Source organism: Python bivittatus, unplaced genomic scaffold, assembly GCF_059951505.1.
Source record: "Python bivittatus isolate LINGU-HERP-01145 unplaced genomic scaffold, Pbiv_v1 ctg000850_np1212, whole genome shotgun sequence".
NCBI lineage: Eukaryota > Metazoa > Chordata > Lepidosauria > Squamata > Pythonidae > Python > Python bivittatus.
Window position 1 is genome coordinate 20,969,605 of NW_028277112.1, and position 13,102 is coordinate 20,982,706.

Consider the following 13,102-nt stretch of genomic DNA (forward strand, 5'->3'; position numbering starts at 1 on the left):
TTTGTATTTTCAGTAATTTAGAGATATTGTATATAGGCTGAATTAAAACTTGCTGACCACATAAAAATTCTGATTTCCAAAGAATGCTGAAGCTGTTAGTATACCAAGTTTTGCATGCAATTCAGCATCAAGTCATCAGCTTTGTAAATTTCCAGACTTGTATAATAATATTAAAATAATTAAAAATTGATAGGGAATTATACCAATATATATATGGGTATATGTAAATCATTTATGGAATCTAACAGCTCCATTCTACTTGGGATTTGATATTATCAAAACTGACACATTATACTAAAATATATGGTTGAATTGCTGGTATTGAATTTCATTAGCTTGGCATCTACTATCAAGCTAATTTCATTAGCTTGGCATCAACTATCAAATCAACTATCAATAGACACATAGAGATAAACCACATTTACACACCATTCAAAAGAGACAATTAAAAAAAACTAAGAAGGAAACAAAAAGACCAGAACACAACCTCTCCAGCAGCCAACACCCAGATAAGAAGGGATTTATGCTAGACAAACAGGCAGAAAACAATACCCTAATCAAGGAACTACCAAGGAGGTAAACCATACCCCTACCAAAACTGGCAGGGCAAGCTACTGTATATAAACAGGGAGAAAACTCCACCTTCATTTGCATTGATGGTGTTACCTAGTTGGGTAATGAAATGTCTGCAAGCAAACAACTAAGCTCAGGGAGCACCAAGGACTCCACAGTTCAACCCTGAGCTATATATATTCTCTTCTATTGGAATTTCAATTCTGGCTTCTTTACTTAAAAGATCAGGTCCTGGAAAATAGAAGCAATCCAGAAGAACCATTTTCCGTTAAAAAAGAAAATATTGGGATAGAAGAACAAATAGTTTGACCTACTATGTGGTACTTTTCAATACTGTGGAGGGAAAATTAGTATATTACAGATATTAAGGATAATGGGAAACACGAAAAACTACCTTCAAATCTATTATATCTTTTTCCACTAATGCTGTCTGTATTAGACCAAAATATGTAATGTATTACTTGTTTAGAAGCACATAATCTAAGACTTTAAGTTTAAAGTATGGCTGACTTTCTAGAAAAAAAGACATTCAGTCCTGTCATATTAGTTGCCAGGACTGTTGGCCTATGATTATTTTAAATCCCAAACACAGTCTTGTCTTCTCATTTGTTTCTGTGCAGGAAATCAATGACAAATGAGACTGGCAATTGTGTAGCAGTCCATGTAAGACTGCATTCATGTTAATTTTACATGGATAGTCCTGGATATTTTGTCATGAGAAATGATTCCCAGACCAAGAGTTTCACAAATACTAGAATATATTCACTAGAGAAGTGAAACAGAGTAAGTACATTTGAAGGGAACAGCTTCTAGCCATAATTTTGAATTCAGCAACAGAGAGGAAATACAGTAAATGGAAGAGGCTGCAAGAAGGAAGTTTCATGGATCTAGCAAAATTCCATGTCCAATGTACACTTTTATGTTTTAAACCTCATCCTATTTTTGCATTGGCTGTCTGATTGTAACTTCTTAATTTTCTCAGGCACTATTTCTTTAATCCTGCTTACAAAGCCAATGTGCTGTATTTTGTCCTGTACTTTTTTATACACTCTGTACTTTATCTTTATTTACCATTCAAGATGAGGTCAGATTGTTTTGAAATCAAAATCTATTTTAAACATTACTTTGATAATCTCTCGTGCTGTTGCTAAATTCTCTGTTGCAGTGGGATGTATGTGTGTCTCTGTTCTGTATATGAGATTACAAGGTAATTAGACTGCTTTTATTTATTCTTGAAATGATAAAATCAGAAGTAATTCAGATTTGAAAAAGCCAACTACTTTTAATCAGTGTGATTTCAACCATGGGCATATTTTCTCTACATACTGTATACTGTATGGTCAACACCTAACATGATTTACTATGAATTCAGTTCTCACAATTAGCAATACTCAGTTTGCTATTTTACTAACATTCTTATCCATTAAAATAAGACATCAGCATTAAAATATCATTTTTCCTTTAAGCCATTTGGTTCTCCAAAGACTAGATTCTGCCCCTAGGCTGCACTTACTTTAATTCATTATGTTCTTAATGATTCCCTAATGTAGCCCTTCTGATTCAGATCTGCCTTTCTGCAGATTCAAAATCATGCTTTTGTTAATGGAATGCCATTTTAAAATATAATAACTAAATAAATATTTGAATAGAGACAGACTTGAATTATTGGAAAAGTAGTACTCCTTCACTGCTAGCATTTACAAAGAATATTAAAACAATGTTTGTATTATGAGCCCTCCTTGACATTTTCATTGTTCCATCTTTTGGTGTTTGCAACTGCTTGTTTATTCTAAAAATGAGACAATGATAAAAGTATTGGTCTCCGGGTAGGGTGACTCCGATTTAAGTCTCTGTTTTATAATGGAGTTCATTGGGTGACTTTGGGTCAGTTATTTTATTTGCCTAACCCACACACAAGACTGAGATCACAGGGTTAAAATTAAAGGAAGCTCCTATGTAAGCCTATCAGAGAAAAAGTTGGATATAAAGACAATAAATAAATACTGTTTTAGAATATACTGCTTTGATAACCATATGGAGGAAGAGTGGGATATAAATATTTTAAGTAAATACATGTTCTTCAGTGTAGCAAAAGAAATCCATCCAGTTTTAAATTTTATTTAAAAACTAAATTTCATTTGATTCACATATTTGATGCATTATAAAACAGATTGTTGAAAAGATGCTTTATGAACTGATGAATTTTTAAACCTTACCTTGTGAACAAAATAATAATAATTTACTAGGCTTGTATGCCGCCTGATTCTCAGCAACCTTGGGTGGCTAAAAGAGTCTGTGGTAAAACTGATAATTATATCTATGTTATTAGAGTAACTTTATTGGAAAATCATGTAAATTCTGCTTGTTGATTCCAATAGACTGTTAAAACCAGATTATTTATTACAAGTACTGTTATGCTGCTTCACATTGTTGAAAAAGTGTAAAGTACAGAAACAGCAGCAAGTAATAGAAATGATTATATTTCTCATCATTAAGAACCGAACCTGAAACCATAATGATGTACCAGAAAATATTAAAAGGAAAGGTGAAGTAAATCATAGAAAGCATTATCTAAAATAGTGTCCTATGAAATAAAGAGAAAAAGGAAGGCTTTGTATCTGTGGAGCTCAAGAAGTGACAAATAGTAATTTTCTTTGGGCACATCAGATATGATTCAGGAAAGGAATCCATTTGTACCAGAAGAAACTCAGATGCATTTCAGTGGCAAAAAATAGAGGTTGTAGCTATAGATAAGAGAAAGCCATGGTGTGGGAGCGCTGGATAGTAGAAGAAAAGGTTCAAAGTCAAGAACAGTGTTATGCTGTAGATTAGAATGAGAGCAAAAGAGGAAAATTTTCAATAGTGGGAAAAGAAACCAGGCTGGAAAAAATACAGACAAAACTAGCTGTGATAAAGGCAAGAATGGAAAGAGACATAAGAAGAAAAGAGACTGTATGAATAGAAGTAGTGCTTGAAGTGGGTGGGCTGTCACATTCCCACTTATTTTCAGGAAGGCACAACTCATTTTGGCCATCCCACTTCTTTTTTCTTCTACTTTGAAACTTGGGAATTTCAGCTCTATTCTTGGTTACCCCAACCAAAATAGATATCTGGTTAAATTGGCAGTGCAGAAAAATTGATATCACAAGTGGGCAATACACTCTTGTCAGCCTGTCAGGACTCAACATTAATTGGAAAGAGAACAGTGAGGCAACTCCTGGAACAGAGGCAGTGTGGACCCAAGAAGAGCAAAGGAGAAGCACAAGGCCAAAGATAAGCGAAGGAGGTAAGAGACAGAGAAGACAGAGAATGGAACAGAAGTGAGTTACAAAGAGAAAAAAGAAAGAACAACAAAGGGAGGAAAGGGAAAAGACAAGAGGGCAGAAAAGGGCAGAAAAAGAGACAAGCAACTAGTGGAAAGAAGGAAAGTGAAGAATGAGGAAGAAGCTTGGTGAGAAAAGAAAGTTGCACAAAGTCACCAAAGGAATAGCATTCTAAAATGGGAAAGACTTTACCCCTCTGTGAGGGAGGCTTGGAAACATAGTCCTCCAGGATTTAACTGAATCCTGTCAGAGGCAATTGAAGGAACTCTAGAAGAGTCCTCATCAGAGAATGAAGCAGTTTCCCCAAAACTTGTTAACTCAATTGTCAGGGAAGAACTACAGGGAAGTTCCCTGGGAGGGAAGGGAGAACAATTTTGTCAACAGCAGTAGAAATCATGGAGCTTATCTGATCTAGAGGTTGAAAATTCTTTTGGTCTCCTGAGAATACAAGCAGCTGAAGATTTAGAAGCTGAGGACAGACTAACTAACCCTTGAATAATGGCAGGTGGCGTGATGTGGAAATACTGGAGACTTGAGTAGAAAACCTTTCAGTTGAGGGCAAACAATGCACTATATGTCTGCTCTCACCCAATATATTGTTCTTCTACATCCCAGTTGCTCAGCTTTTCTCCTCACTGAATTCTTCTAATCTGTCCCTCTGGATTCCCTGGATTATTGAATTTTTGGCTGGTTGTAGCTTAGACTGTTCTTTGGTATTCACCTTCCCTGTGTGAATTTCAGACTGAGACACTTGCAGCAGAGTAAACCGAGCTTCACCTAATAAAGATTAGAGATATTAAAGAAAACAAGATTTAAAGTACTGGATGTGCAGCTGGAGATGAAAACAGTTCATGTATTCATGAGAAGTAAAACTTCTCTTTCTTACTTAAAATAGCATAGAGTCCAAAGGTGATTTATTGGACAAAGAGATGCAATTGAATCACAGTCACAAAAGGAGTGAGCTGAAGCAGAAAACAAACACCGTGATTAACACTTAAGCAAAACAAAGCAGCTTGGCAGGATTAGGAGGTCTTCCTAGATACAGAATGCCAGAGGCATTATTGTAGTCAGGCAAAGGTCAAGTTCAGAACTGTAGCAGTGCAGCTAGTAATGGACGCATCTTGGTCCACTTGTAAAACATCCCTACTTCACAAGCTGCACTTGAAGATGTAATTGAAGATGTTGCTTATCACCTTGAAAACCTTCTGGCACAGAGCTGGCTCTTTACTGCCTGTATCCACTTATTTCTGCCCATCTGATAAGATCCAGTGGGGTGGGGGGGCATGCACCAGGTCCTGTCTCTTAAGCAATGTCATCTGCTGGGACCCAGGAAGTGGTCCTTCTAGGGAATGGTATTCCCCCTGAGATCCAGATGGCCCTAACCCTGACTGCCTTTCACAACACTTTGAACACCTGGTATTTCCCCCAAGTGCTGGGTCAGGAAGATTTATGAACTGAGCCAGATTGATTGTTTTGATTGTTGAATCACTCCAACATAATTTGTTTTAATGCTTTATTATATTTTGTGATTGCTCATTCTTACTGGGTTAAACTTGTTTGAATTGTATGCTACCCTGACTCATTTGTCAAGAGGGTGGCTGTATTAAACAAACAAATAAATAGCTAGGATAAGCAAATACTACTTGATATGAACTTTCAAGCTCTTTCAGCTTCACAGACAAATGACAGATGTCAAACAGATTATAAACTGACCAAGGTGTTTGGTTAAAAACAGTTAATAGTGCTAGAAAAAAATGTGCCTGTGCAAGTTCCTCCAAATACACAACCCTCATGCAATGTCTCCAATATAAATCATGGATGTCAATTGTTTATTATTGTTCATAATAATGTCTTCATGAACTTTATTAGACAATAGATGTATAAATACCTTAAGCATTTTAAAATGAAGTAACTTGATTTTCATATCATCTGGCCTGATCCCGTGTCCAAATAAAATCCATGTTCAGAAAACTAGCATTTTCTCTATTTCAAGTGCAAATCTTAGCTACTAACCTTGTAGTATTTTACATTAATAAAGAAGGAATTTAATAATGCTGTTCAATTTGGTAGCATTTGACTATTTCCTTCCATTTGTTCATTCAGAAATCATAGAGCATTTGCTAATAGAAGTGCTTCTTCCATGAAATATTTTGCATTTTTTCTTCATAAAAGCAGATTATTTACATTTTAATCATAAATACTATTATGTAACCAAGATAATCAGTGCTGATTAATTCCAAGTAATACATTTAAGTCAAATCCTTTCTCAGGGAAATTTTGACTGTTTTAATCTTTCACATGGAGGTTTTCTATTCCTCATTTTTTTAAAAATATCATATACGGTATATAAAAATTAGAGTGAGGCATTCTCTGCACAGAGCTCCACAGACTAAGATAATTCCTGCCTAATTTTCAGAAATTGTTTTACATCGTGATACCTTACTGATACGTTGTGCAGCATACTGAGGTGGTTGAAGATGTTCTTTTGGGGAGGGAAGGCAGAGAAGTCATCATCTTTTAGTCCAATTATGCATACCTAAACCTGGACTCAAACCCATCCTTCAGAGATGTTGCACTCAATTGTTTCAACTCAAAAGTTAAAGTAGACCTCTTGATGTCAAGCAGATACAGTGGTACCTCGGGATACGAACTTAATCCGTTCCGTGACTCTGGTTGCAACTCGAGTTGGTCTCAAGTCGAGGTAAAGTTTCCCATAGGGTTCAATGTAAATCTGGTTAATCCGTTCCGCCCTCCGGATTTGGTCACAACCCGAGGCGAATTTCCCCATAGGGTTCAATGTAAATCCGGTTAATCCGTTCCGCCCTCCGCCCGAATTTGGTCGCAACCTGAGGCAATTTCCTCTTCAGAGCCTGACTCCCGCCAAGCCTGCTCTGCATTTTCTTTGGAGCCATGCTAACATGCACACCAAAAACCTTCACAAAACACCGCAAAACACACCACAAGCCTCACCGAACATCTCCTTGCTACCGCGACCTCGCCCACAGGAAGCCGTGACTGCGTGACAGCAGGGAAAATGGCCGCGGATCCGGTTCGTAAGTAGAGGCAAGTTCATAACCCGAGGTAAAATTTTCCTGCCGAAGCTGGTCGTAACCCGAAATGTTCGTTAGTAGAGGCGTTCGTATCCCGAGGTACCACTGTATATAATTCTGATGTAACCATTTATTGTTGTGGAAGCTGTGACCATAGAACTACTTACACATCCCCTCCACATGTGGTATTTGCCCCACTCCCTGATTAGCTCTGTATCTGGGTGATTAACTCTATACCTGGACAATCACATCCTGTTATTGCCCCTGGGCAGCACAGCCTATTAATTTCTAGCTCCGCAGTAGCACAGGAGACTTCGTTGCAAATGTTCTTCTGCAGCAGAAACCTGGGATTACAGGCAGGCAATTTCCAATTGTATAGCACCCTGCTTTAAAACCAAAAGATTGATTCAACATATCACACCAAGCCATGATTTACTTAGTCATGTTTTGATGAATTAACTACAATGGGCTGGCTTCACACAACTGTAAACAGACCACATTATGGCTTGACGTAATTTGTGAACCCAGCCAGTGTCTTGTTAAATATGGATAAAGAATTCATTATGCACCCAATTTCATGTTCCTCTAGAGAAATCAGGATTGTTCTAGACTGATCAATGTTCTATGAAAATACTGTATTGTATGATTTAAAAAGCATTGTTCTATCTATCTATCTATCTATCTATCTATCTATCTATCTATCTATCTATCTATCTATCTATCTATCTATCTATCTATCTGTCAAGGGGTAAGCAACATTAGCAAAGCAAAGGGAAGAATGATTAGTGAGCTAAGCAATTAATGGCAAGAAGTAAGAGGAAAGAAAATCTAACTAAATCTAGTTTACAGCATTACCATTCACTATCCCTCTCCCTACTTTTTTTGTCTTACAAACATCCTTAGTTCCTCCATTTCCATATCCTAATTTGTACTTTGTTTTCTGTTTATTTAAACTTCTCATCTCTCTCTTTTTGAGAATCTCAACAGCCCTATCCAGCCACAAATTCTTGGTCTTCTCATTCCCATTGTCTGATTAACTCTTGCTTCATGTATTTCTTTTGTGAATTGATCCTCATTCATTCAATATGAGTACTTCGTTTGTATTGGCCACTCACTTTATTCAATCCACATTTTTGACTATATTTATTTTTATTTATTTATTTATATTTCAAATTTGTCACCGCCCATCTCACTGTGAGGTGACTCTGGATGGTTTACAGTAAAAATAGAATAAATATTGATTAAAATAAGTAAATATTAATTAAATAATTACAATATGTTCAAAACACACTTCCTTTATAATACATCCAAGGGGCAGATGTTAATTAGATGTTAATAAACTCAGGGCGCATTGTCAAGGTGCCAGCCATCCCCAGGGTCGATTGTATCTTTCCTCGCCCCAGGCAAGTTGGCACAGCCAAGTCTTCAATTCCCTCTGAAAAACTGGGAGGGTCGGGGCCTGCCTCACCTCTGGGGGGAGAGTATTCCATAGGGCGGGGGCAATGGCAGAGAAGGCTCTCCTCCTAGGACCTGCCAGTCAACATTCTCTCGCTGACGGGATTCATAACATACCTTCTCTGCCAGACCAGGTGGGATGGGTTGATGTAATGGGGGTAAGACTGTCCCTCAGGTAGCATGGACCCATGCCATGTAGGGCTTTAAAGGTGATAACCAACACCTTGAATTGGACCTGGAAACAAACCGGAACCCAATGCAGCTCCCACAGCAAAGATGTTACATGTGCCCTCCTTGGAGCACCCATGATTACCTGCGCGGCCACATTTTGAACTAGCTATAGCTTTTGGATACTCTTCAAGGGTAGCTCCATGTAGAGCACATTGCAATAATCTAAATGAGAGATGACCAGGGCATGAGTGACAGATCAGAAGGACTCCTGTTCCAGGAAGGGGTGTAACTGACGCACAACACGAGGTTGCACAAAGGCTATCATGGCCACGACTGCCGCCTGCTCCTTGAGCAGGAGTCATGAGTCCAGGAGGACCCCCAGATTACACACTGGGTCTGTCTGGGGCAGTGCAACCCCATTGAGAACCAAAGATGATAAACCCCCAGATACAGAGGGGCCTCCAATCCACAGCCACTCCATCTTACCAGGGTTCAGTTGAAACCTGTTGTTCCCCATCCAGACCCCCACAGCCTCCGGGCACCGTGAAAGGGTGGTCACAGCATCACTCAAATCACCCAGGATGGTGATGTATAATTGCGTATCATCTGCATCCTGATGATACCTCATCCCAGGGTGGCGGATGATCTCACCCAGTGGTTTCATGTAGATGTTAAACAGGAGCATACCCCACAACAGAGGGGCTGTGGGCTGGACCTCTCACTCCCAATCAACACTGATTGGTACTGACCCTGGAGGAAGGAAGTGAACCAGCACAAAACTGTGCTGCCCATGCCCAACTCCCTAAGTTGGCCCAAAAGGATACTATGGTCGATGGTATCGAAACCCGCTGAGTTTAATCCACTGTCTTCTCAGGCTCCATGGGAAGGCCACAAGCAGCATTTATTTGCAGTAGCATCCTGAATACTCATGCACTATAAACCACTGTGGCTATTAATGATTGTTAGACTCATCCTTTATGAAGACTACTTTTTCTTTCTTCTTAGAAGTACATCATTATCATTGTGATATTAGTCCTTGAAGCCATTAAACTGAAAACTACCACTTTTATATGCCTGAGTAAGCAATGGTTATAAGTTAATAATAGTTATGAAGTAACACAATCCAAGTGTATTTTTATGTAAACAGTTATGGCCACGTGTAGATTTCAAAACAAACCATGGTTTATCACAATTGGATAAAGAGTCCCATGACCAATCCTTGGTCTCCCATTCTCTTCCTACTGTATTCTTACCCTCTTATTATAGCTTTAAGGAACAGCATGAAAGCTTTCCCTTCCATAAAATCATACTGAGTATCCAAAGTGTAGTGCACCTTAATGTTGACATAAACCAAGTGCATGACTAATTAAATATTTATTTATTTATATTTATTTTATTTTTCAAATTTTTATGCTGCCCATCTCCCCCAGTGGGTGACTCTGGGCGGCTCACAATAATAATAAAAAACAAAGGACTCTCCAGACATAGACAAAATCTATAAATAGTTAAAAACATATATAAAAATGGCGTAAAAACCTCCTATAATTTGGCCCTAAAAAACCTGTAAGATGTAAACCTATTTAAGACTAATCATAGTTTCTTGGGTTTAGATGAAATTATTAACTTGGTGTAATCAAAAATTGAAGTAAAATCATTGGGTTATAGGCAAGAGTAGGAAGCACAAAAGTGTAAGTCTCAATATGGCTTATTCTGATCGCAATAAGTCATCATGCTTCAGCAGTTCTCAAATTGTGACTTGGGACCCCCACAAGGGGTTGGCAAGCAACTTGGAGATCCCAATTTTAAAAAACATTAGGATCTAAGTTGAACTCAGACGTTTTGAGTACTACTAATCCTGATCAAATAATTTTAGGGAGAGTTATAGTATTTCATTTATCATTTCAAAGGGTCACTGTTACTGCAAAGTTTGAGAACCACTGCCATAATTCATTCTGATGTCCAAATCCAACCATTGTATTTTGGTTTCTTATCTATAGTAATATTTTAATTTTAATTTTAATTTTGCAATATATTATAACAACATTAATCTCAATCTCAAACTAGAAATACAGATAGTCCCCAGTTTAAGAATGAGTTCCATTCCCAAGGTCTATCCTTGTCAAATTTGTATGTAAACCAGAATAGTATTATTGTATAATACTGTATAAATAGTTTTGTGTAACAAACTCAAACCACTGTGTATTTAACTCGAATCACTGTGTATTTAACTTGAATTTTGCTACAGTAGGCTCTGTTCTTAACTATGGGTTGTCCTTAAACTGGATGTTCTTAACTCATGGACTACCTATAATAAAGTGGAAAAGACAAATGCCTACACCAAAATTATAGTTGTAATTTGTAACTGGTTTAGAAGGTTACTTTTAGCAGAATGTTGAGTCCACTCAGATTGCATATATGAACCAATACTAAGGGAATATAAGTGTATATAACACCACTTTGAAATTACTCTGAATAATCTGCTCTTTAATAATTGGTTGATGTTGGTTTGATAATTTTGTTTTTGATATCTTTAACTGTAATGCACAAAAATACAAATAAATTAATGTTACAGTTTGGGATAGAATTTTATTTTTTTAAATATTCTCAAAACAATCTTTCCTCTTTTATTTTCATTTTCCAGCTGAGTATACAAGTTGTTTTTGAGATCACAACTTTTTTTTTTTTTTTTTGGTATTCTCAGTGCATGAAATTGTGGTCTACATTTTATTTATTAATTAGATGTATATTCCACTTTTCTCCAGAAATCAAAACCATGTACATAACAATACACAGTATTATGAAAATGTATTAATTGTATGAAGTAACACTGCTTATTCCTTCTAGTATTTACATGCCAATGGAATTGTTCACCGAGACTTGAAACCAGAAAATTTATTGTATGCAACACCAGCTCCTGATGCACCATTAAAAATAGGTAATTGATAATTGATATCTTCTAGTGGCAGCTTTAGCAACTTGATGCCATAGGGTACTATGGGATCCTGAAATCAGCAAACATTAGCAGACATAACCAAAGCAATATTTAGGGGGCACAATAAAATAAGCTAGATGCCATTGCAATAGCAGATAAGTTGCACAAAGCAAATTGGTAGAAGGAAAGGGAATAAGTGATAAAGAGCACAGGCAATACATGAGTTAGAAACAAGCTCTCTTTGTTCATATTGCAGTCTTATACAATTCCCAGAGAAAGAAGCAAGTTAGAAATAACTATGCATGATGAAGGACAAAGCTGCTCTTAGCCTAAATCAACCATTGTTTGTTCCTAATTAGGTGCGGGAAGATGATGTACGTAAGCAGCTTGATAAGGGAGCTTGTTTGTATGACAATTTTGTCTTTAAGAGAACACCCTGTGATCACAGATCAATAAAACTTTAAAGCACCCTTCAGCTGTAGGTTTATTGCATTTAACAAGGGGAAAGTTTTCCTATAGTATCTGCCCCATTCATTTCAGCACTGAAAAATATGTTAATTCCTTCTCTCATATTTTCATTCTGTTCCCATTATGCGGACAGCATTCCAGAGCACTGAGCATAGCAAAAGTGTGGTTCAGGGACTTCTGCATGCATCAATGATTCCTGGCTATTTAGAAAATAATTATTCTCATCCCCTCTAGATTTATGTTCTTTTGTACAATAACATTTTTGTGCTTCATATGCCCTTTTCCCCCTGCATTTCAGCGCATGCTATTTTACAGATAGACACCGGAACGTTATTCAAATATTATGCTTGTGTGTTTAAAAGACATGCAATTGGGAAGAAAAAGGACAAGTATACAACCAGTTTTTATTATTCTGCCACATTAAGCTGAAGGTCATCTGATGTTCGAAGCCTTTTCCATCTATATAGGCTTCCTACCTGATTTAGAAGGGGACGTGGTGGCACAGCGGCTTAATGATGCTGGAAGTTGCCGGCCAGAAATGGTTGACACTTCGGCGGTTTGAGCCCAAGCTCCACGTGGTGGAGTGAGCTCCCATCTTGCGCCCTCAGTTCCTGCCCACCTAGCAGCTCGAAAGCATAGGCAAGTAGATAAATAGGCACTCTCACCCCGGTGGGAGGAAAAATGCTGGCGGTGCCTTGCACGGGAAAACGGGAATCAATTGCCAGTTGCTGGACGCAACACAACAGAAGAGACTCGATTTGCTGCAACCGCCAACTGGGCTCCGCCCTAGGAAGAAGGGCAAACCACTGCCGAAAAAACCTTGCCAGGAAAACTGCAGGGACTCATCCAGGCAGTCTCTGTAGAATTGGTCACGATTGAAAGCAGATTAAAAACAACAACCCTGATTTAGAACATTGATTTGCTCCATCTAATTCAACAATTATTTCATAAGAAATATAATTTTCTGATTTCTGCATAACAGCTGATTTTGGACTTTCCAAGATAGTTGCAGATCATGTTACCATGAAAACAGTCTGTGGAACACCAGGATATTGTGGTATGTTTCTGTATTTACCTTATATTAGATCTCTTTTTGTTTGTATTCTGTTGTTTCAACTCTCTAAAATTCC

General features: G+C 37.7%; 1 protein-coding gene across 1 annotated transcript in view; it reads left to right on the forward strand.

The window, feature by feature from the left end:
* The window catches only part of CAMK4 (calcium/calmodulin dependent protein kinase IV), a 53,097-nt gene that overhangs the window by 27,218 nt on the left and 12,777 nt on the right, over positions 1-13,102 (forward strand). The window contains exons 8-9 of the mRNA XM_088130191.1: positions 11,417-11,507; positions 12,955-13,029. Of these exons, the coding sequence (XP_087986317.1) occupies positions 11,417-11,507; positions 12,955-13,029 (166 nt within the window). The remainder of the gene's footprint in view (positions 1-11,416; positions 11,508-12,954; positions 13,030-13,102) is intronic.